General features: G+C 44.7%; 5 protein-coding genes across 7 annotated transcripts; 1 reads left to right on the forward strand and 4 right to left on the reverse strand.

Moving 5' to 3' along the window:
- Nucleotides 1-444: 444 nt before the first annotated feature.
- LOC6535557 (protein glass) lies at nucleotides 445-4,867 on the reverse strand. 2 transcript variants are annotated; one of them, XM_002096150.4, is made up of 5 exons: nucleotides 4,598-4,867; nucleotides 3,721-3,857; nucleotides 3,321-3,451; nucleotides 1,322-2,805; nucleotides 445-956 (listed from the first exon to the last, which is right to left on the reverse strand). In XM_002096150.4, the coding sequence occupies exons 2-5, from the start codon at nucleotides 3,764-3,766 to the stop codon at nucleotides 818-820; spliced, it is 1,800 nt and encodes a 599-aa protein (XP_002096186.3). In that variant the 5' UTR covers nucleotides 3,767-3,857; nucleotides 4,598-4,867; the 3' UTR covers nucleotides 445-817. The 2 variants fall into 2 exon arrangements, with proteins under 2 accessions (XP_002096186.3, XP_039231415.1); XM_039375481.2 differs by lacking the exons at nucleotides 3,321-3,451; nucleotides 3,721-3,857; nucleotides 4,598-4,867 and adding an exon at nucleotides 3,157-3,273.
- A 5,609-nt stretch (nucleotides 4,868-10,476) lies between these two features.
- Nucleotides 10,477-13,634, reverse strand: LOC6535559 (retinol dehydrogenase 14). Of its 2 annotated transcripts, XM_002096152.4 has the most exons (4): nucleotides 13,472-13,542; nucleotides 12,627-12,768; nucleotides 11,596-11,734; nucleotides 10,477-11,311 (listed from the first exon to the last, which is right to left on the reverse strand). In XM_002096152.4, the coding sequence occupies exons 2-4, from the start codon at nucleotides 12,765-12,767 to the stop codon at nucleotides 10,581-10,583; spliced, it is 1,011 nt and encodes a 336-aa protein (XP_002096188.1). In that variant the 5' UTR covers nucleotide 12,768; nucleotides 13,472-13,542; the 3' UTR covers nucleotides 10,477-10,580. The 2 variants fall into 2 exon arrangements, with proteins under 2 accessions (XP_002096188.1, XP_015047214.1); XM_015191728.3 differs by lacking the exon at nucleotides 12,627-12,768 and having other exon boundaries at nucleotides 13,472-13,634.
- Nucleotides 13,635-14,288: 654 nt separating this feature from the next.
- LOC6535560 lies at nucleotides 14,289-17,710 on the reverse strand. Its single transcript, XM_002096153.4, has 3 exons — nucleotides 17,321-17,710; nucleotides 16,938-17,261; nucleotides 14,289-16,816 (listed from the first exon to the last, which is right to left on the reverse strand). Exons 1-3 carry the CDS (start codon nucleotides 17,623-17,625, stop codon nucleotides 14,551-14,553), a joined length of 2,895 nt encoding a protein of 964 aa, XP_002096189.2. The 5' UTR covers nucleotides 17,626-17,710; the 3' UTR covers nucleotides 14,289-14,550.
- A 790-nt stretch (nucleotides 17,711-18,500) lies between these two features.
- On the forward strand, nucleotides 18,501-19,666 carry LOC6535561. The gene is made up of 4 exons (XM_002096154.4): nucleotides 18,501-18,724; nucleotides 18,785-19,084; nucleotides 19,209-19,384; nucleotides 19,511-19,666. The coding sequence occupies exons 1-4, from the start codon at nucleotides 18,620-18,622 to the stop codon at nucleotides 19,578-19,580; spliced, it is 651 nt and encodes a 216-aa protein (XP_002096190.2). The 5' UTR covers nucleotides 18,501-18,619; the 3' UTR covers nucleotides 19,581-19,666.
- Nucleotides 19,667-19,715: 49 nt separating this feature from the next.
- On the reverse strand, nucleotides 19,716-22,617 carry LOC6535562 (V-type proton ATPase 116 kDa subunit a1). Its single transcript, XM_002096155.4, has 4 exons — nucleotides 22,384-22,617; nucleotides 20,401-22,272; nucleotides 20,099-20,342; nucleotides 19,716-20,042 (listed from the first exon to the last, which is right to left on the reverse strand). The coding sequence occupies exons 1-4, from the start codon at nucleotides 22,525-22,527 to the stop codon at nucleotides 19,777-19,779; spliced, it is 2,526 nt and encodes an 841-aa protein (XP_002096191.1). The 5' UTR covers nucleotides 22,528-22,617; the 3' UTR covers nucleotides 19,716-19,776.
- Nucleotides 22,618-23,110: the final 493 nt, after the last annotated feature.

Genomic DNA, 23,110 nt, shown 5'->3' on the forward strand with positions numbered 1-23,110 from the left:
ATTTAAATTTCATATATTATTTATTATTTTCCTTGATATACTCAAAAATTGGCTTAAATCAAAGCACCTGTCTTACATCTACATCCAATTTAAGCTTAGGATAACTACATATATTCGTGTACAGGTGTTTATGTGTTTCATGCCTTGGCAATTCCGATTTAAATATTCTCGTTTTGGGTGCTGCTGTGTTGGTTGGTCTTATGAATCGTACTCATATCCGACTTAAATCCTATTTCGTTGGCTAATTTGGAATAGATTTATGCGTGTTTTCAACTACCTTATTTTCTGGATGAACTAACTTGGAATCAATGCATATAGGGCTAGGCGATTATAATAAATATAGTATGTATAAGTATGTACAGTGCAGCTCTTAGGCCTACGTTTGTTCGATTCTCCGCGATCTATCAGATTTGTATTGTTTGAGCATTTTTAACTGCATTGGGGTGCGGATCAGGGTTTTAATTTATCAGGAACCGAAATTATTTGTATGGCATACATTATTGGATTATCAACGATAGAGCTACTATCTCCGGATAATTTACTGAGTGTTCCTCCGTTTTGATTCCTCATCTGTATGGGATCCCTCAGCTTTCAGGCCCTAGTAGAATCGTTCGAACTTGGGCGCCTTGTTGAGTGCGCAGAAATAATACCCTGAATAGTTTTGTGTGGCTCCGGGTGGAGTGTAATCGCCGATGCTGTAGTTCCCGTAGTCGTAGTTACCCATGTGGGCGTGGTGATGATGGTGGTGCTGGTGGTGCATGTGGTGGGTGTGCGGGGGGTGGTAATGCTGGAAACCTCCTGCACTTCTTGGCTTTTGTCATGTGAGGAGGCTATTGCCACCCCCGCTTCCGCTGCCGGAGGACTCTCCTCCAACTCCGGTTCCCCCATTGCTGCCGTTGCTGTTGTTGTTGCCGTGGACGCGCATGTGCCGATTCAAGTTTCCCGACTGCGAGAATCTGTTGACAGAAAAATAGCAATTAACTTGATGTCATTCTAGGACTGCCCATTGGTGGCTTAATCCATTGTGAAAAAAGACGGACTGATATACAAACTCAGTCGATAAAGGTTTGAATCTTTAGCATAGCTTCTTAGTAGAAAATTAGTATTTTATGTAACTTATTTCTTTTGAGTTTATCAAATACTTTATGTTAAATGTTGAAATAAAGTTGAAAACCTTTGAAATTAACACACACATTCTTTTTTGGTTTCCATTTGTATCAGTTTATAAGAGAATCAGTAAAACAAATGAAATTTAAAGCACAGCAAAACAATGTCGTTCATTTAGGAATGTGGGAGGTGTAAGTCCCCATCCCGGACTCACCTGAGCAGGCAGAGCTTGCACTGGTAGGGCTTCTCGCCACTATGGATTCGCAGGTGCTTGGTGAGGGTGCTGCTGTCGGAAAAGGACTTCTTGCAGGAGGAGCAGCGGTACGGGCGCTCGCCGGAGTGGGTGCGCATGTGCGTGGTGACGCTGGAGCTCTGCGAGAATCTCCGGTCGCAGATGGGGCAGCGGAACGGCTTCTGGCCGGTATGTGTGCGTACGTGGGCCGTCAGATTAGCGGCCTGCGAGAAGCTCTTGTTGCAGTCGGGGCATCGATAGGGTCTTTCGCCGGAATGGGTCCGCAGATGGGTCTTGAGCGTGCTGGGCCGAGCATATGTTTTCCCGCACAGCCGGCACAAATTGGGTTTCATCTCGCCGCCACTGCTGCCCTCATCCCCGTCCAGATCCTCGTTGCTATCCTCCTCGTCCTCGAAGGCGGAAAGACTCAAGCCCAGGGCGGCTGCTTGATAGCTGCTGGGACTTTTGTGGGGCGGTGTGTATCCCTGATTGTTTACCCCCGTGGGGTAGTAGCCAGCCAAAGAGGAGTTGGCCGGCGGCGACGGCGACTCCTTTTCGCCCACTGTTAGCGGCGGCAGGGAACCCAGACCCGTGGGAGCAGGTGCTCGGAAATCCGCAGTAAAGGAGTACGTAGCCGAGGCGGGATAGTGACCGGGACTCAGGAGCGGTGGGTATAGCACATTTACCGCGGCCGCTGCTGCTGCCGCCGAGGAGGAATTACTGGGTGGCGTCCAGTTCATCTGGGAGCACTGCATCGGCACTCCGCCGGCATCCCCGGCACCGTAGCCATGGTGCATGGTCATGTTCATGCTGACGTTCACGCTCATGCTGGGATACATGGCTGCCGCCGGAGGAGGAGGTGGTGGAGCCGTTCCAGCACTGGTTTCATAGTAGCAATTGGCAGAGTTGGCCACGCCAGAACTCCCATTACTGCCGATATTGTTGCTTTGGAGGAGCGAGTTGCCTACGTGCGATGCCTGCACCTGGGATTGCTGGTGCTGCTGGTGTTGCTGGTGCTGCGAGTGCATCTGGGCGTGGTTGTGGGAGTTCGGCGAGATGAGCATCTGGTGGGGATGCACTGTGTAGGAGAGCGAGGCGGCCTGGTGCGGATTGCCGGCGGCAAAGTTGTAGGATGCGCCGCAGGGCGAGAAGGGGAACAGGCTGGGCAGCGGATCGATGTCCAGCGGCGGCAGACCGGGAAACGTGGAAGCCATCTCGTCGGTGCTCCAGTAGCCGTGATTTCCTGAGGACCCTCCTCCGGCACCGTTGTTGCTGCTCCCGTTGCCGCTGCTCGCCGGCGGTGTAGTGCTGATCTGGATGTGGCCGCCACCGATGCCCACGCCCACTCCAATCGTCGGATCGAAACAGCCGCCGCAGTCGAAGTCGCTGCTGGTGAGCGAGGAGATGGGCAGGGCGGTGTTGCCCTGGCAGGATAAGCAGCCGACGCAGGAAGCGGCGCACTCTTGCTGCACGAGCGGAAACGGAAATGGAGATTGAAACCGGTTATGAAATAAATGCAGCTAACTTTAATAAATATTTAAAATATTTTTACGCAATTATACAATTATGTAAATTTAAATTGTATTATTTTGAAATTACTTTTACTGAATATTACAAAAAAAAAACACTTTTCTAATGGGAATTTAATTTAGTAAACTTCCTGATAGATAAAACGCTATCGGATAAAAATTTAATATAATATTTTCAGAACGACAATAAGAGAGGTTTATTGAAACAAATTTGTGCATACAAATGATACACAATAAAAATAATAAACTTCTTAGTTAGTACAAAACTTTCTGCTTTTTTTCAGTTACCGATATAGCAAATTTAAATAGCCACAATTTATGTATTGAGTTTAATCTCCTGGTCAGGTATATCACAGATTTCAGCTAACTCCTTGCCACGAAACAAGCACAACCGAACGCTCAGAGATTTCCGGAGTTATTGATGCGAAATCAAAAAGGATTCCAGGACTCACCTGCGGGCTGTCCAGCGCCAAGCCGAACAGGGGATTGTTGGGCACATAGCCCGTCTCTGGTTCCACAGGACCGCCGTTTGAGACATCGCACGATATGTACATAGCTCCACCCTCTTGATCTTCCAGGGAATCTGCGCAGCCAAAAAAAAACCGTGAAAATCACTGGAAGTACTCCAGAGATGCTCGACTACAGCGCGTATCTCATGGATAAATTTTCGACCCATGACAACCACTGTGCACAGGCTCCGCCCCTCAAGACACACACACAAATATACAAATCGAGAGCGCTACAAATGCCACCGCCATTTGCTTTGCTCTCTCGACTCGCGATTTTCCATCTGTGTGTCGCCATATGCGCTGTATCTGCATATCTGTGCAAAGGTGCTTCTGATTCACTCACCCAGAATTGTGTTCAGGAGTTTGGAACCCTTATATAACAATCCCATGACATGACTCCAGTTCTGGAACGTTTGGGTTCAACAGTCGCGCATTTGTTTCTGCTTTTTCTACGCTTCATCTTGATGCGTTAATTTCCAGCTGCAAGGCAAGGACGGCACAATATTGGTAAACTCTTTTCTAATTCGCTTACTTAAGAAATTTTAATTAAAAAGTAACCAATCCTCGAAAATTTCAAAATCCGCTCTTTTTAAATTTAATGTCTTAACGTCGAAAATCAATTAAGAAAATTACATTCAAATATATTTTGTCAATTTGAGCTCTTAACTGTAGGTTTTTCTTATCTGAATATAAAAGAAGAAATATGGATTCCAATTTGGCTATACAGATGAATCAGAATTGTTAGACATTAGCATTTTGATTGAACTGCTGTAAGATTTAAGAGATGCGTCTTAACACAAGTTTCCTTTTTGCTAGGACTAAAAGATTTATATTTAAATTATAATAAGATCCATTATGAAAAAAGCTAACTCTCTTGAAGTAACAAATCGGGAAAATAACTAACCAATTTAAGCATATATACAATTAAAGCTAATTCTTTTTTTATGAGATAAAATTTAAGTTTTTCTATCCTAGCCGAAACATCGTAAGAACATTTTTATTTGCTAGTTAGAAATTAAGAATATCTTTGCAGTTATCAGGTTTGATTTGAAATATTTAAGTTTTATTTTGTTTGTTTTTTTTAGAATAATCCTTGTTGATATCCTTGTTATTTTAAAAACATTTAATATCCAGCAATAGACATTTAAAATATATATTTTTCAGATTTCTTGTTGCTAGTTCCGTTTTTTAATCACATTTGCACTCTTATCCATTTTCACCTTCTGAATAGATCCACAAATGGCATGATACCAAGATCACGGATAGAATTTCAACGTTTTCTTGCAAAATTTTTAAATTTCTTTGTAACTTTTTTTCGAAGATTTAGTATTTACTGATTTCAACGCGACAATAATATCACACGATGGTTGTTCTCAAGTTAGAAATTTATATGGTGCCGTTGTGCAAGTTTTGAGTTTTCGAGTTGAGTGCGGGGCAAGAAGCGACTTTTGGCGAGGAGCATAAGACGGCGACTAATTGTCAGTTTCAGTTCGAGGCACCTCGGCCCAAAATCGACTGATATATCGGATTGGCAGAGCGGCAGCAAAGCGACAACTACAGAGGAAAAGGCAGGGCGCAAAAAAACATACTTACTTAATTATAAACAAGCGACAAAGGGCGCAAAAGACAACGGCAACAATCTCGCTCGCACTCACACTTTCAGTCGGATATAATGACACAAGTACGCAGCACTACACACTCGAGACCCTTGCTCAAAGCACCCCTCCCTTACTGAACCGATACCAAACCATACCATACCATACCCATACCAAGCCACACCGCACTATATCCCATGCCCACTCCAGAGATCCATCCATCCACCACCACAACAACGCTGCCGTCATCGCTGTCGGCCAGCCAATGCGCTCCGTCTGCCGGCTTTTGCGGCTACTACCCCTCGGCTGCTTCCACGTCAACATCCACATACTCATCCATAGCCAAATCCACCCTCCTCCGCCGCCGATCCCGCCCAGTCCGAGATTCAGGCCCATTCATACGTGGCCAGCTACATCGGCAGCAGTTTTCAGTAGTTTTTATTTGTCACCCAATATCTTTACAGCTCGACACCAGATACCAATGAGACGGGGAGAAAAAAGGAACACTTAAAAAAATACATTAACAAGCTGAATGCTATCTAAAATGTAACACTATGACAGTCCCAATATTTGCTTCATTTTAAAGATCAGTATTCGTATTTCATTGCTACATGATGTACCTTACCGCTAAAGACTGGAAATATTCACAACCGCAGACTGCCGTCAAATTCTTTGCAGGATAACAAATCAACTCACCCAACGTTTATCCTGCAATATAGCTATGAGATCAATTTTAGTTGCTGTAATGCTATCAAACATAGCCAAAAACTAGAAACGCTTGCGACTATTTGGATTAGCTAAAAGGTACTGTAACATCATTGCAACATAAATTAAAAGTACTATTAGGACAATATAATTAAAGTATGCCCCATTTTCATTGATGCATTAATAAATAAGATCAAAGTAATGCAAGAAGTATAAAGTACACCCCATTTTAAGCTAGCAATTTTCTCCCAGTGCAAAGGCATTCCGGGGCGGACGAGGAAGGGGCAGTTGGAACGGACTTGCCAACCATTGATCGTCTTCGTCGGCATTCTCCTTCCTTCACTTCATTGTTTCGTGGTTTAGTGAGGCAGTCCATCGGGCCAAGTCGGCCGGCAACCCCCTGACTGCTTCTGTAGCTTGTATCTGGGTATCTGGCCGTGTGTATCTGCTTCTGTTGCGACTATCTTGTATCTCTATCTCCGGTGCTGATTCTCAGTTGTAGCCCGGCCAATGACGACTGTCTATCGATCGATGCTCTTGTCGCCGGGCCGACAATCATGAATAGTTTGAATGTTATTTGATAGTTCGATTTGTGGTTGCAGCAGAAAAAGCAGGGAATAAATCACAGGCCAAATGGAAAAGCAAAGGGAAATTATGAAATACATTTGTTAAGTCCAACCCGGCTATATTTAGCTAAGATATTACATTCAGTGTGGATTAGAGTCCCCAATTTGGATCGATCCCCTGCCGATCGAGAAGGTTCACACGCCCAAATCGAATTCGCCAATCGGCTAAATCAGTTAAGTGCAAAGGCTTGATCGGCAGTATTCGCATAGGTATCGAGCTATATCCCCCATATCGCCTTACCTTATCGATGGGAATTTCAGGTCAAGCCCAGCCAGCGTCGTGTGTGTTAAAATCAGATCCATAGTCTGATCAGATCCGAACCCGTTTTCATTTTTTACTTCGGTTGGGTATCGGTTTCATGTCAACAACTTGGCTAAGGACATGAGCCTGTCTCTGCTGCCGATTGTCAGAATGGATTAGAATCCGGGCCTTGAGCTGGTAGCTGGTAGCCAGGCAATCCCCGGGTATCAATAACAATTAGGCGGATTCCTCTCAGGTCGTGCGTTCAGGTGTCAGCTGATCAAACTGCTTCCCTTCTCCCGATTGACCGCAGCCGAATTCGAGATTTGCTACAAATTAAGATGCAGGGTAAATATATTTACCCTTCCTCTCTGAAGGACCTGTTATCACACCAGTCCATCAACCACCCTATCATCGCACGTGGAATTGTTTGCTAGAGGGCTCATTGGTAGCTTATGTTTGTTTTGCGTATTTCAATGACAAACAATGGCAGGACATGATGCTGCCCATTCCTCCCTGCGCTTCCCACGTTGCCACCAGCAACCAGCAAATTTCACTCATTTTCATTGTGCACTTCGTGTTCGAGTACATTTCATTTCATTTCATTCCATTCCATTTCTTTTGCCTTCGCCGCTCTGTATTCCGCTGTGAATTGGCGAGGTTTCTAAAATCAATGAAATACTTTTCGGGCTGCACCGATGGGGCTTCTCCTGGTTTGGGCTGCGCCTTGCTTTTATTCTGCCACTCAAGTCATTCAACATGTTAATGCCAATCGGTCATATTAGATGCCTTGCCGGCTAAAATGAGATGGCCGACTTGGGTCAACTGAATGGGGGCTGCCTAGTCAATCAGAGATGTCTAACAAATAATTGCCATTAGGCTTTCTTAACTTTGATTCTTTTTGGAATATAAACAAGAAAGAACGCTATAGTCAAGTTCGCCGACTATCTAATACCCGTTACTCCGCTAGTGGAAGTGCGAAGAAGAGTCTTCAACACTGACAGTTTTTGGCAGTTTGTGGGCGTTAGAGTGGGCGTGGCAAAAAGTTTTTTGGCAAATCGGTAGAAATTTACAAGACTAATCCAAAATGAAAAAAAATTAAAACATTTTTCAAAAGTGTGGGCGTGGCAGCTTTGGGCGGTTTGTGGGCGTTAGAGTGGGCGTGGCAAAAAGTTTTTTGCAAATCGATAGAAATTTACAAGACCAATACAAAAATGAAAATATATCAAAACATTTTTCAAAAGTGTCAGTTTTGAGCGGTTTGTTGGCGTTAGAGTGGGCGTGGCAACATGAATCAACGTGTGTCTATGTCTCTGGAGTCTGTGTGCTTAGTCTCAACTTTCTAGCTTTTGTAGTTCCTGAGATCTCAGCGTTCATACGGACGGACAGACAGACGGACGGACATGGCCAGATCGACTCGGCTATTGATCATGATTAAGAATATATATATTTTATATGGTCGGAAACGCTTCCTTCTGCCTGTTACATACTTTACAACGAAAAAGTAAAAACTTTATAAACAATTACTGGGGTTAGGCTGTAAGAAAAACCTCAGTCCGTTCCTTATTTAATTTGAACTTAAGAACCTTTAACTATTCTAAAACCAATCAGTTTATGAATAAATTACCTCTCTTTATAAAGAACAATAAGGAAATTATCTAAAGCAGAGCGTTAATGGGAATAACTGGATTTAAGTGGCAAACTTATGTTTCTATATATATCAATAATCACCTAATAGTCGGAACTAAACCAAATTCTTCGATAGGCACTTCTAGGTACATTTGCTAGGAAATATCACACTCTTTCTTTTTTTAATAATTTTTTGTTACTAGGTTTACTATGAGGCTTCTTTATCTTGTAAATAAGCCCCTCAATTGATATGACCACAACTGCAGTGGACTCTATGGTTTCTATGATGTGCCATGACTTAGTGGGAACTGTAGTGTCCTGGAACTGGAACTGGAGTACTTGGGACATCTGCGAGTGCAATCGGGCCGATAACAGACGCCCCCGCTCCTAAGGAGAGTATCGATGACCACGTGACAGGCGCAGCCGTTGCTAGTTAACATTTGCTGGACAGGATGGGGAAGTACGAACCGCTGTCCTGACAGCTGGACGAGTCGGGATCGGGATCGGAATCGGGACTGTCGCATAACCCACTTCTTATTAAAAACCTAAGCCAGCTTATTAAATGCCCGCGACTTAATAAAAACGCTGGGGGAGAAGTAGATATAAGTACGGTCGAAGGACTCCCCCAAGGAAAGGAGACAACTACTTGAATTACAGCTCAACTTGGCCACAACAATGTCTTTTCGTTCTTCTGGATGTGAGTACACTTGAGTGAAGCGCGCCAAATTCAATTTGTAAGGCGATACTTTCTGGAAAACAAAAACAAAAGGGGGTTTCAGTACCAGAAGGGTTGATTGCCAGTACATCTTATTAATAAAGTTGCTATTCTAGAGGACAGATACAAACCAATGCATCAATGCAGCAATAAAAACGCACTCTTTGTTTGTTTTTTATGAGGGCATCACTTCCGCAAACAAATGCTGTGAGAAGTTCCGATTGATGATCTATAGGTTTCTCACAGTAGCGAATTAAGGGGCGTCTGGTCCTTCAATTATCTGCGGTGCCGCACGCTCCGCTATCTTTAATGCCATTTTGGCGAGCCGCAAATGATTATCCTGTAATCCCTTGGATAAATATTAAATTTCAATTACGCCATTTAACATATTATTAGCCACCGATCGGCACTATCATTATCAACATCATTGGGCAAGTCACGTGCCGTCGAGGAGCTGATAGCCATCTTCGCAAAAGCGAACAACCGCAACCCTCCATTTCTGCAAATACAGGAGTGGTGACAGCCCACAAAGGATGCGACTGCAATTTTATCAGATTATTCATATCGGCGGAGTCCCCCGGGAGTCCTCCTGCCATCCACCCCTCGGTCCTTCTCAACAGGTGAGTGAGTACGGCGAAACTTTGTGTGAGAATTTTTCGGCCTTTCCCGATTCTGCTCCCCTCTTCATTTGTATTGAGTTACCTTGCTTCACCCGATTGGCGCTGTGATTTGTCGTTCCCGACAATTCTCATGAAATTAATTTAAAACGATGAGTCCAGGATGGATATCAGCTGAATTAAAACAATTAATCAAGATTCAGTTCATTTCTATCCCAAATGTTCAGTTCTAACAGCCATTTGTGGGTGCTGTTATAGGTTACAGAGCCTGTTAGTTTTTAGGGTGAAGTGTAGTGATTAATTAACATGAGCAAAGTACTTCTATTAAGAAAGAGGTTTTAAAAAAAAACAAGAGAGAACGCTATAGTCGAGTTCCCCGACTATCTAATACCCTTTACTCAGCTTGCGAAGGAGTGTCTTCCAAATTGACGGTTGTTGGTGGTTTATGAGCGTTAGAGTGGGCGTGGCAAAAAGGTTTTTGGCAAATCAATAGAATTAGAAATAGACTAATACAAAAATGAAAAAATATCAAAATATTTTTTAAAAGTGTGGGCGTGGCAGTTTTAGGCGGTTTGTGGGCGTTAGAGTGGCAACATGAATCGACAAACTTGCGCTGCGTCTATGTCCCTGGAGTCTGTATGCTTTATTAGCTTTTGTAGTTCCTGAGATCTCAGCGTTCATACGGACGGACAGACAGACGGACAGACAGACGGACAGACAGACGGACAGACAGACGGACAGACAGACGGACAGACAGACGGACAGACAGACGGACATGTCCAAATCTACTCGGCTATTGATCCTTTATATGATCGGAAAAGCTTCCTTCTGCCTGTTACATACTTTTTAACGAATCTATTATACCCTTTTACTCTACGAGTAACTGGTATAACCAACTCTTTGTTAGTCAGCTATTTTATTTGTTAATTTCCGGCAACAGAAGTATTATAGTGAAAAAGCGCAACATTTAATTATGTATATAAATCATTTTTATTGAGAAAACTTAGGCTACAGTAAACTCCCCCTTAAAAACAAGAAAATTAAATCAGTTAATTGTGCACTGGCTCTCAACCATCTAGATCTTGGGATCCTGGGGCGTGAGCTTGGCGATCTTCACGGACTCCTCCCAGATCTTGAGACCCTTCTCCTCGTCGAGGGCAGCGGCATTGAGAGAAGCCTCTTTGCAGTCCATGTAGTATTTTCCAGACACATTGGCCACCTCATCGGATGTGGCCAAGTAGATAGTGGTCTGGGCTCCGGCTTTAGTGGTCTTGAAGAATCCCTTGGTGATGGCCATCATGGGCAAGTTGAGGGGGAAGGGGACATTGCGCCAAATGCCCGAATCGATCATGCCGGGATGCAGGAAGTTCACCGTCACCTTGGTGCCCTCCAGCCTCTTGGCCAGCTCCCGGGCGAAGTAGATGTTTGCAAACTTGGACACGTAGTACAAGTAGGCAGCCGGGAAGGTGCCGATGGGGTTGAGCTTGGCTAGGTTAACCGAAGACAGGCGGTACAGCTCCGAGGCAACGATGACAATGCGAGCCGGCGCGCTCTTCTTCAGCACATCGATGAGCAGGTGCGTCAGCAGGAAGGGTCCGTAGTGGTTGGTGGCCATAGTCAGCTCCACGCCATCCTCACTCGTCTGTCCGCGGAAGGCCAGAGCCATGCCGGCATTGTGGATCAGCACATCGATCTTGGGCTCGGTCTTCACAATGTCAGCGGCGAACTCGCGGACGGACTTCTGGGAGCCCAGATCCAGTTTCTTGACTAGGATCTTGTTGTTCTGCGTCTCCTTGACAATTTCATCTGTGGAAAATTTACAATTAATTACAAAATTCGATTTAACTTATTTTAATTAATCGTGCTTAATACAACCCCATCATATTTTTAGATACTTTCAATAAAATATTTTAAACACTTAAATATTTTATTAAAATTATTTTTTTAATAGTTACAAGTCGTGAGATGTTTTTGCTTGAGTCTGTTTTCTACTGTGATGATGGCAGTTTGGCACTGGATAAAACCTGTTCTCTCAATTTGCATCCTGCCAAGTGCTTGTCATGACCTTGTAGGTAATTTAGCCCACTTACCCTTTACTGCATTGGCGGTCTCCAGGTTCCTGCAGGCCATGATGATGCGGGCTCCACGTCCTGCCAGATCCTTGGCCGTCTCCTTGCCAATTCCGCTGTTGGCACCTGTGATAATAACTGTCTTGCCCTCCATCTTTGTCTGTAATCAATGTCGGAGGTTAATCATTTAATACGGGGCCGCCATCGAAAATAGGTCGAGGGCGGTTCGGAAACATGTTTACAATAGTAATTAGTAGGCGCTTGGTCACAGTCCCAGTAATCGCAGTTCGTCTGGAACGGAAGCTACGAGTATCTTAGTTTTCAGACCCATTAACGGGTCGCTTAGTTGCCATTCGAGAGCTGAGAGCTTTCTGTGAATCAGAGGTAAGCGATCTCCCAGATTGTAACCGAGATACTGAAGCTTAGATGTTTTGTGGGATCCGGACAACGATCGGTCAGGTGGTAACCGTACCTCAGAGATGTGACGTAGCTCGCCTCTCAGAAGGTATCTAATTAAATCTGTAATTAAGTCGACGCGTCACAACTGCCCATTGTAATAACAAGATTGAGGAACGTTAAGTTTTCCTAGCGGTGATTTCATATATAGTTAAAAGATTTCCATAGTCGGAATGTTCGACATGGTACAGAATCGCTTTAATTTGATGGGGTTTTTCCAGATATACCTTATTACAGAGGGGGAAGCTGGACGCTTTTCAATTATGGATCGGTAATGTTTATCTGAATAGTTCGCATTCATATGAATATTTCTAAAAGTTCTGGCCTATTATGAGGCTAATTGGAATTAAATATTGTTTTAGTAAACTATTCGATTTTTTAGAGGTAGACATATACCATCATTGGTATGTATGTGGCGAGCCCATCTACCAGATCTGAAAAGAATGCGCAGCGGAAGTGGGAGCAACAGCCATATAAAGTGCGAAATATTCGAGTCGTGTCGCGATAGTGAACATTGGGGAACATTGGGCTTAATGTTTGGGTATCATGGTTACTAAGCTTGGGTGTCTAGCGATTGGGGGAGGTGCGTTCGTTACCTCGGTGAAACATCGTCCCGCCGTGATGCGCAGATAGAACCGAATGCTCATCAGGGTGGCCACTATGGCGGCCACTGAAGTCATGAGGAAGATGTCGCGCACATAGTGCTCGGTCGACAGCCAACCGAAGATGAAACCCATCCTACAAATATTCCGATGTGTGTATACTACATATTGTATCATTACATACGTGTATATCAGTGTCAACATGCAAATCAGATTATATAATGTCCGAGGCTGCGAAAGCCAGACGATTGTCTTGGGGCATAACGAAACGAGTTTGGTTTTGGATTTTGGGTTTTTGGTTTTGGGTTTTTGGTTTTGGGTTTTGGAGTTTCGTGGTTTGGGGATATCGGTTAGTCGGCGAAGGTTTTCACAACACCAATCGTTTATCAGTGGCTGTCAATAAATCGATTTCAGAAAGTGTTGAGAAAACGTACACTTTCACTTCCACACATGTGCGTAATTATGGCTTATTATGATGAAACGCCAAAAAATGACACTCAACCAAGTTCATTGACAGCCCAAAAGAAAGAAGGTTAAGCAAGAAAGAAAGTCTGAAGTTTCATGGCGCTTAGAGTTTCTGGTTTTTTCTCCTTTTTTCTGTTTTTTCATTTCTGTTTTTTTCTTCGCTGTCCACGTCACAAAGATTTCCAAGAGCTTTCCTCAAGACTCGAAGACTGGCTCTGGTTACGCTTGCATGCACCATTTAAGAACCCCCCAACCCCGCCCTGCAATGCAGTCTCGAAAAGAAGATCTATATGAAAAAGTCTAGACCCGACACGTTTTCGGATTTTATTTCCCAACTCTTACAAGTCAAAGACCACATAATAGTGCAAACTCACCTGTTTTGGCTTTTGGCTGTTGGCTGGTCTATAATTTATTCCAACTTCTGCTGGCCTGCACTTTGTACTATATCTGCGCTGCGAATTGGAATCGGAATCGCTGGATCCAAAAGCAAGTGCCACAACCTTCGCCTTGAACGACTGCTCGGAGACTGAAGTCGGAATTCCGATTATAAAGCCGAGGCTGCGGAGAATGCGCGATCGTCTCCACCGGTTGGGTATTGCCGTGGTCTCGCGGTGATTTTTGTTATGGCACTTTTAGCCATGGTAACAGGTTAGCCGCTTTCTGGGCTCCTCTTTGTGACCGTCTTCATGCTCGGTTTACTCGCGACGAAAGAGCGAGCACAGAGGGAGAAAATCTAGTAACCAACAGTAAGAGAAAAGGTCTGGGGTGTGGGTTCCAAGAAAGTGTGTCTAGTAAAGCCACCTGTCGGGGGCTTCCCAAAGCTTCCCGCTAGTTATGCGGCTGTGGAAAATAATGGCCAGCAATTAACTTTTACAATAACCAAGTCTTTATTACTATATGAAGTACTACAGGTAGTCATAAAAAGTTGGATTAACTATTAACTACTGCTCTTTAAATAATCACATGCAAAGAATGCTATAACAGCTACGGTTATGGGATAGTTAGATCAATTAAGAATATAATTAAGGACATAATTAGATAATAACAATACTTAATAGAGATACTATTGATATATATCTAAAATATATGTTTATTTATATTGCCTAGAGTTCCAATGGAATTAGCATTGTACTAAGAACTTTTATGTATTTAGTATGGGATAGAGAGCTCTAATAAATAACTACTGCAAAATTTGTACTTCCATTTTATTATATAGATGACATTTGCACAAGTACATTACAGAAAGCTCAAAAATCTATCACAAGCTTAATCCAAGCCCATCTAGTTCGTTGCCTAAGTCCTGTGTATTGTTTATTTGAAAAAGACAATTCCTTTAGAATTATCGCTCAAATATAATTCCTTTAAACAGAGTAATGATGGAACATAAATACATATTTACATTAGGTTTTAATGGGGACAGTTTAAACAAGTTCATATCGTAAGACAAACGATCCTACTTCTCGATGCTGTTTTGTCGGCGGGGTCTTGGGGTTTCCGCATCCGTTTCTAAGTGCTTGGTTAAGGTGTTGTACCACTCGTTCATGTGGTTGGATATGATGTTGATGAAGCGAGATACCTTCGACTTCACAGTGCTAACGAGATTTTCGGAAAGGGTAGTCAGACTGCGACTCTTACTAGAAGCCTGCGAGCTCTTGCTGCTGATCCTCATAATCTTGGATTCCTTTTCCTCCTTGGGTTGGCTGGCATCCTTTTCTGCATCGTGATCCACCTTGTACTCGTAGAAGGTGTACCTTCCTAGGGGCATCATCTCATCGCGATCTGCCTTGTCTATGGCATTGGAGGGCAGTTCATCCAGAAAATTTGAGTTAGATATGGCGCGACGCCTTCTCATAGTTGGTAAGTCCCACCAGGAGGTGATACCTTCATCGGCTGTCTTCTGAGGCAGTTTTGAATGATGAGTTGCCTTCTGCCCGCCAAAGAAGTCCTGTGAGAGGGACTTCCTACCGATGTTTCCAGACTCCAGCGAACTTTCCCGCATGCCCTCATCTCCTAGAGAAAACTCGTGTTCGTGCTCGTTAATGTGGCTGAGGAAATGCTTTCCGAGCTCTTTTTGGGCCTGCAAAAAATCGTTGGCCACGTGACCTAGCTTGGAGTGACGTCTTCTGGCACTTGGCACCGGTTGCACATCTTCTTCGGGGTCTTCGGCAGACTGGGTTTTTTGGGACAGACCACCCTTGGCCATGGTAGCCTTGCTGGAGAAGGGTTCTGGAAATAGTAGTGAATTCAATGTGGCTCCCAGATTTAATCGCATATTTTGCTTGGGAGCCGGTAGAGCCTCAAAGAATTCCGTGGGGAGAAGACGCATCTTGGGACGTCCTTCTGTTTGCTCCGGTTCCTGCTCGTGTTCATCCTCCTTGTCCTCTCTTTGAATGATCTTCAGCTGGCTCTTCGACTTGGTCCTGTGCTTCTTGGGTACCTCCCGTCCGACTTCCTCTTCGTTTTCCACCTCCCCATCCACACTCTCGATGCGCTTCAGGTGGACATCGCCCTTTGGAAGCCGTGTATAAGTGGGAGTTTCCTCAGATTTTTCTCCAATGCGCTTGAAGAACTTCTCCTCATCGAACTCATCAAAGTCGAAAAGGGGCTTGTTCTTCTTTTCCGGTTTCCGGATCTCAGTAATCTTCTTGGTCAATGCTGTCCTCTTGCCCTGGCGATTGTAGAAGAGGGGCCCGGAATAGCTGGATGTGTCGCGTCTCTCCCGCTTTTTGCCCATGTCACGGGTTTGCTCGAGTACGTGATACAGCCAGGCCAAAGCTTTATGAGGTTTAATCGACTGATCTTTGGCCTTGTCCGCTACATCGCCCACATCCCTTTTCAGCAGACTGTCATCTTTGAAGTGGTCTAGTAGTCGATCTAGAAGGGTCTGTGGCGTTTCCTCCTTATCGATGACAAATCTCCTATTGCGATTAATGGAACTCTGCACCGATCCTCGGGTAACCGCAGTTTCCTCGATCAACCGCTGGAGTAACCGATCCGCGGAGCTATAGCGGGATGATCGGCGCATCTCCTTTGAGGACTCCCCACTCGAATCGCCTGCTTCGATCTCCGAGAACTGGCAATGTTCCAGATTGACATCGGGCAATACCCAGAAACTCACAGCCATGCTAGGAGTGATCAGTTGCAGTGGCTTTGTTGGATCGATGGGTTTGATCAAGGGCCGCAAAGTGGTGTTCAAGTGCAAACGGACGTTATTCAGCTGGACCCTTTGATCAAGCCCAGTCAGCACATACTGCCAAATCTCGCTACTGCTCAAACTACTGGTACTCTTCACCGTAATCGTTGTGGGCTGTTCCTCAGTATTGACCACCATGAAAGCCAATCCTCCGGACACGGCATTTGCACAATGGGTATACAGCTTGTTGCTCGGAGCAAAGGAATTCAGAGGTCGGGCTGGGAACACCCTTGATCCCATGACCTTCTTGAACAGAGCAGTTACATACAGACTGAAGTTGGGTCGCTCGAAGTCCACCAGGTTCATCCGCTTAAAGATCACATCGAATCCACCGGCGGCTGCATCTCCCATAGTTTGTGCCCATCGCAAGGCATCCGTGGTCTCGTCGCCCACCAATCTCTGCGAGGATCGCTCCTCCGGCAAGGTCAGCCACAAGGGAACACGCTGTTGCTGGAGGGTTCGCAGGGCAGGATCGCTGTCGTACAAGTAGCTCCCCAAACTGGATTTGGGCAGCATGTTTGCGGGTCTACAGTTAAAACAAAATAATATTTAATAATTGGTTATAATATATTGATAGATCTTGGTTGACCTTAAGTTCTTTTAAGTTGTAAAGTAGAACATCCACACAGTTAAATCACTCTACTTACTGCGTCCATCCAAAGGCCGTATTCAGATCCTTGGACATATCAACGTATCTCTTGGTTTCATCAGCACTGCTTCCAGCTGAGATGTCCGCTCCCATCAGTCGCCAGTCGTCCACATAGGGCTTGAAAGTGTCCGTCATCAGTTTGAGCGTTCGAAGTTCCTGGACGTAGTCCTTGGCCCTGGAGGTGCCAAAGTCTGTACCCAGCTGCCAGATACAGTCCGTGATGCCAACCATATAGGAAGTGTTTAGGATCTTCAGAGTATGCATGGAGTCCCACTCATCGGGGGCATAAGGAACCGGAATGATCATGGTCCAGTTTACGGCCCTTTAAAGAATAAAGCCCAATGATCAGAAAAGGGAGCGATGCATTTACCTCCAACTTACCGCGACCACCGATTAAAACCCTTCCAAATTATCTTGGTGGGATTTCGCAGCTTAGTTGGCGCATTACTGGCGAAGTAAAAATCTCCCACGAACTTGATGTGCGCATTTCCCAGCAGATTGGCCAAATTGGTCACCGCCCTGCGATTCTTACCATCCAGGGCATCGTACAGATCCTCCGGACGAACGGCGAAGCTGACAAACTTTTCGTTAACATCGTTGTAAGGACGATTCACATGGAGCTGAACCAGGGTATCCGCAAAACACACTACCGCCAGGCCCAAAAGAACCAAACACAAATGCCACATGCTTTAATCCAGTATAACGAATAGAAAGACCAAGACCGGAGACCTGCCCGTTGCTCGATGGCTCCACAACTGACCGGAGTTCCACAGTGACTACCTCTAAATAAACTCCCCACTCAAGCACTTCCACCTCAATTTGCTGCTCTTCGCAAGAATTTTCCGCTGAGCGGTGCCCTCAATATGATGACCTTCTTGCGATGCACCACCATCGTAACCCAAACTCACATACAAGTGGGCCGTGGCATGGAATGCCGTGTTTATCAATGAACCATGAGATGACCCATAAAGGTTGGGGTAAGTCTGCAGAGGGCATATTCTTCGGTATCTCCGCTTACGGTCACGGTTTTTTAGAAGTTAGAACGTAAGTTGTGCCGTTTACATCAAGAAAACTCTTACTCACTTTTTTCAATTAGCAAGGTTTCTCACACAAAGTTTAGTGTTACAAACCATTTTTTAAAGCAAACCACGTAAATACTTTGGGAGGTCGAATCTTTCGTATAATTCTATAAACTCATGGAGTAAAAGGGTATACTGGAGAGTATACTGTAGAAGGAAAATATAAATATTCCTGGTAAGAATCACTAGACTCTAACGGCAATCTAGCAATTGTAGATTAGGTACAAAATCTAAATAAAGTTATAGAAACCGTCTACTCAAAATATTAAAGTGGTAATTTCTGATGTTAAGTATTAGCTTAAAATTTCTGTCCACTTTTTCAAATGATTTTGAGTTTTGGTGTTTTTGAATCGTACACAGATATTTATAAATGTTGTACATTTAAATAGCGCGCTCATCAATAGATCCATCACCAATCACCAATCAGATTGTAGAAAGTTAAGTAGTTGCTATCGTCATCGATATATTTGTTTTTTCCAACACTAGTTGGTCCGCCATTTTGTATGTCAGATCAAAAATTCCGTCAGAGCTTGAATATAATTGCAAATATTGGCATTAATAAGAAACTTCGAAGCAATTGTAATGCAATAGCATATAAGTAATGGCTAGTAACCCCGATGAAAATAATAAAGACCCCAAAAGTGAGGTGCCACCTGGGAAAGATGACCAAATGACAGCATACGTGGAAAAATATGTGACCCGAATGGCAAGTTAAAACAGGAAGAATTTTATTTTAACTTTTAAATGAATTTTGATTTTATTGTAGTGCTACGGTAATGATCTCCGTACCACCCTGACCGTTGAAAAGAACAAGAAAGTCGATGTGTTGATCGCTAAGAAGTACACCGCTTTGAACTACTTGACCCATGTCGACAATCCCCAAAATCTTGTTGCCAACCTCCAGTTTTTGCACTCTAGGAACGCAAATATGCTGAAAGGTCTCTATCAGGTGGTCAACGCCAAAAGGAACGCATTCCAGGCCTACGATGTCTACTGCAAGAAGGTTCTCAGGGTCAAGGCTGACATGCAGAAGCAGAGGAAATGCTTCGATGAGTTCACCGGGATGGTATGTAATCTTTGCCAGGAAGAAACCTTTTCCAGAAACCCTAGCTACCTTACTTGCAATAGGAAATTTAGAGTCTGCTCCCTAAAGGTGTGCGAGAGTCTATCCAAAATGATTTCGATTTCAGAACTATCACGATCTAAAGAAGATCATTCTAAACTCTACGATAGAGGTGCAAGAAATCCGCGAGAAGACGGATTTAAAATCCGTAGAGCTGAAGAAGAAGCGAGAACTCATTAAGGCTAGCCAGAAGTCAATGAATAATGACATCCGTGTATTAAGTCAGATCGAACGAGACGCCATGTGAGTAACTACTATTAGTAGTAAAAGTTCAACAATATGAAGTTTTTGATATTCATTTAACTTCTTTTGCATTTTATTTGTTTAGTTTTTAGTTTATTAGTATAAATGTTTTGTATTTGTCTCCAGGGAAATTATCGAAGATTTAAAATCAAAAATTTCTGCTATGCAAGTCCAGCAAAAGGCAAATAACATTTGAACAATCACCAAAAATACATTGAATTGATTGGGGCTCTCAATCAAAAATACCTCATCTTCTAATAAATAATTGTGGAAATCCTTAAATATCTTTTACGTTGCACAAAGTATTTGATGAATAAAGTACTTCAAAAAATTTTGTAATGCTTCTTTAATGAAACCTTCATTAACTAGGAACTATGGCTCTCCTGATGATTCTAATCATCTTCGACGACGATCAAAATATCCTTAAAGCAGAAGGGCGTGAACGGATATCCGTTTCCAACATAGAACTTGCTCATAAACTCCACCCAATGCAAACGCAAAGTATGCAGGAAGGCGGAGAGACCCTCCATCATCACCATGATAGCGATGGTGAAGAACTCCCAAACGGCGAAGATGAAAAACAGCCCAATGGCGCCCGCGTAGCCGTTCATCTGAAGTCCCATCGCCAGCACCATGGTCCACAGCACCTCCGAGAGCTCTGAAATAAGATCCCAATTAAGTAGCAAATCAAGTACGGTCATGGCAGATTCTTACGGGCATGGGCCAAAGACAAAGCCCAGAGACGAAGATATGAGGCCGTGTGGGAGATGGTACTGAGGATATACTCGATTGTGTGGATGGCCTGGTGAATCCAGATCTCACTCATCGGCTCGTCATCCTCCTCGCTGTGTCCTCCGGACTCGTGGGACTCGGCTACCTCAGTGATGATGATCTCCTTGCCAGTGGTCACCTCAATCTTCTCTACGATCTCGTCCACCTCCACCACTGGTCCAGCAGGCTGGAAGGTGGATTTATTATTAGGCAATTGGCTAATTATTCCAGTCCCAATAATTTACCCTGTTGCGGCGTTGGTATTTAATGTATAGAGGTTTTCCAAGCAGAATCCAGGGAATGCAAAGAAGCGCCACCACTAGGAAGATCATCTCAAGGGTTTTTTGAATTGGGAACATGTTGACATCACAGCCCGGCAAGGCCGTCTCCGTCTTGAAGAGTACCATGTCGATGAACATAATCAGGACAGAGGGCGCACATCCAGGGGTGTCGGCCTCCACATCTGTGGTTGGACTGTACTTGACCCACTTGTAGAACATCATAAAGCACATGTAGCCGAACATGAGGAGCAGGAAGAGAACCTGGGGCACGAACTGCAGGATGATGTAGGCGTATTTCTTGAAGAATACAAAATTCTCCACCGACATGCACACACCAAAGACCATATGCAGCACTCCAAAGATGATCGACAGCTTCATCTTGTAGGTGTTTAGGAAGATGATCTTGTTAGAGGCCGACTGCCAAATGGGATCGATGCCCATTGGGTAAACACCGCGTGTGGCTACCGAGGGATTCAGCTGTAGCGTCGGATTGGTCAGCACGGTGGTTCGGTTGTACACATTGACCCAGCGTGTGCCAAAAACATTAATCGATTTGGAAAATATGTCGTTATAGTGGAATCCAGTGTACATAGCGAATAGACCCATCAGCATGATAATATATCGTCCGGCGAAGAATATAGTCCAGATCTCGCCACCTCGCTTCTTGGACAAGCGCTTTTCGTCAATCACCATCCACAAGCCCAGAAGGAAGAGGATTGTTCCGTGACCCATATCTCCGAACATCACCGCAAACAAGAAGGGGAATGTGATGCAGGTGTACAGTCCCGGGTTCACCTCCCGGTATCCAGCGATTCCATAGGCATCAATCAAATTTTGGAAACCTCGTGTAAACTTATTGGTTCGGAAGTGGGTTGGTGGCTCCTTCTTGGTGTCCAATACGTTGATAAAGGAAGGCACAGTGCTGCCCACACTGGCTGATCCCGCAGCCAGAGCGACCTCGACCAGCTCCAGCTCCCTCTTGGGCACCCAACCTTCGCCAATCAAGCACTTGCTGCCCAGATCCACGTTGAAAAGGTTCAACGTGTGGTAGATGCCCTTCATCTTCTTGACCATGGCACTCCAGGTGGGAAGCTGTTTCAATGCAGCCTGCAGAACGCAGGTCCTGTGGTCACTCGTCTGGTTAATGATAACCTGGAGGTCCTCCAATCGGGTCCTCACATTCTTAACCATCTCTTGGCGCTCAGAGTGTGAGCTGGGACAGGGATACATGTGGGCATGGAAACCAGTGCACACCTTGCGAATCCTGCCCTGCAACTGGTCACCTTGGAAGAAGACAACGAAGACGCTCTTGTGCAGCACATTGCCCGTCTTGGGATCCGTTAGGGCCACATCAACGTCGCATCGGCGAACAAAGACATTGCCCCGTGAAATTCGCCACAGCATTCGCTCGAAGGCGTACTCTCTCTCCCTGCTGATCACACCAGCCACAAATCCTAGGTGGCCATTGGACCTCTCGGGATCGCGGTGGGTGCCCATTTTATTCAGATCGAAGTTGTGCGACTCCTGGTCCGAAAAGAACTGATCGGTGCGCTCCAGTACCTGGATCATCTCGCTTAGCTCCAGGTAGCTGGTCTGCAGGTTCACATTGTTGGCAGCCAGCTCCAAGATCTCGGTCTCCGTTTTCTCTAGGTGCAACTCCAAATCAATAATCTCGCGTGGCTGCGGAGCCGGAGGGAAGTCGTCCATTAGGTCGAGCACCTTGTGACCCTCCTTGTTCAACTCGGCGGTTACGTAGCGGATGCGGCGCTCCAGTTCATCACATCGTCTTACCTCGCTAATAAATTTTCTCTGCTGGGCGTTTATTTTCGCGTTCAACTATTTGCAAGATGATAATAAAAGATTTCAGGATCATACAGGGGTCATATTTTAATATGGACACACATAACTATGGTATCACATTTATTTTAACCATCAAGCATCACTTACATCACGGAACTGAACACATCCCACTTCGCCCAAGGCTGCAATGGTATCGTAGGCTGCCTCCGGCTGCAGATACATTTGCACCAAGGACATCACCTCGCTGCGGAAGATGCTGTTGCTCTCCTGATTGGACCACCACTTGGCCATGATAACTGATCCTGTTCTCCTTGCTCGGCCTAAAAGAATTCCGGAGTGCGCTCCTCACTTTTGGAGCGCAGCTGACGAACTGGTCGGTCTGGTCACTTGACTTGGACGAGGAAGGTTCTGTGGCAATTGCTGACCCCACGAGCAACTTTACCGGCTTATCAGTGCAGACAAGTTGCCATCGCTTGATAAATATTTGGGGAACTTGGTGCCCAATCGAGCCATCCATCAATGTGATGGAATGCCCGTTACCCCTATTGCGATTCCCCTGAGCATGACTGTCTCTTATCAGTAGATACTTTGCCTTGGTCGTAATGCTCGGCCATTTGGACTTAAAAACCAATTGTCAGTCACTTACGAATTAATTTCCTGCTCCGCACATTCTCATACCTTTGTATGCACATCTGAACTTATGTAAATAATACCACCATCAATATTAACAACAAGAGAGAACGCTATAGTCGAGTTCCCCGAATATCTGATACCCGTTACTCAGCTAGTGGAAGTGCGAAGGAGAGTCTTTAACACTGACAGTTTTTGGCCGTGTGTGGGCGTTAGAGTGGTCGTGGCAAAAGGTTTTTTGGCA

This window comes from Drosophila yakuba, chromosome 3R (assembly GCF_016746365.2).
Source record: "Drosophila yakuba strain Tai18E2 chromosome 3R, Prin_Dyak_Tai18E2_2.1, whole genome shotgun sequence".
Taxonomy (NCBI): domain Eukaryota; kingdom Metazoa; phylum Arthropoda; class Insecta; order Diptera; family Drosophilidae; genus Drosophila; species Drosophila yakuba.

Bases quoted from the DNA above. Each gene is read 5' to 3' on its own strand.
- LOC6535557 (XM_002096150.4), bottom strand. From the start codon at position 3,766: ATGGGATTGTTATATAAGGGTTCCAAACTCCTGAACACAATTCTGG. The intron at 3,452-3,720 runs GTGAGTGAATCA...TTGGCTGCGCAG, and splicing joins ACTCCTGAACACAATTCTGG to ATTCCCTGGAAGATCAAGAG. The intron at 2,806-3,320 runs GTGAGTCCTGGA...CCGCTCGTGCAG, and splicing joins TGGCGCTGGACAGCCCGCAG to CAAGAGTGCGCCGCTTCCTG.
- LOC6535559 (XM_002096152.4), bottom strand. From the start codon at position 12,767: ATGGGTTTCATCTTCGGTTGGCTGTCGACCGAGCACTATGTGCGCGAC. The intron at 11,735-12,626 runs GTAACGAACGCA...CATTGATTACAG, and splicing joins CGGGACGATGTTTCACCGAG to ACAAAGATGGAGGGCAAGAC. The intron at 11,312-11,595 runs GTAAGTGGGCTA...AATTTTCCACAG, and splicing joins GACCGCCAATGCAGTAAAGG to ATGAAATTGTCAAGGAGACG.
- LOC6535560 (XM_002096153.4), bottom strand. From the start codon at position 17,625: ATGTGGCATTTGTGTTTGGTTCTTTTGGGCCTGGCGGTAGTGTGTTTT. The intron at 17,262-17,320 runs GTAAGTTGGAGG...TATTCTTTAAAG, and splicing joins GGTTTTAATCGGTGGTCGCG to GGCCGTAAACTGGACCATGA. The intron at 16,817-16,937 runs GTAAGTAGAGTG...TTTTAACTGTAG, and splicing joins ACGGCCTTTGGATGGACGCA to ACCCGCAAACATGCTGCCCA.
- LOC6535561 (XM_002096154.4), top strand. From the start codon at position 18,620: ATGGCTAGTAACCCCGATGAAAATAATAAAGACCCCAAAAGTGAGGTG. The intron at 18,725-18,784 runs GCAAGTTAAAAC...ATTTTATTGTAG, and splicing joins AAAAATATGTGACCCGAATG to TGCTACGGTAATGATCTCCG. The intron at 19,385-19,510 runs GTGAGTAACTAC...ATTTGTCTCCAG, and splicing joins CAGATCGAACGAGACGCCAT to GGAAATTATCGAAGATTTAA.
- LOC6535562 (XM_002096155.4), bottom strand. From the start codon at position 22,527: ATGGCCAAGTGGTGGTCCAATCAGGAGAGCAACAGCATCTTCCGCAGC. The intron at 22,273-22,383 runs GTAAGTGATGCT...TCTTGCAAATAG, and splicing joins GATGTGTTCAGTTCCGTGAT to TTGAACGCGAAAATAAACGC. The intron at 20,043-20,098 runs GTAAGAATCTGC...ATCTTATTTCAG, and splicing joins TTTGTCTTTGGCCCATGCCC to AGCTCTCGGAGGTGCTGTGG.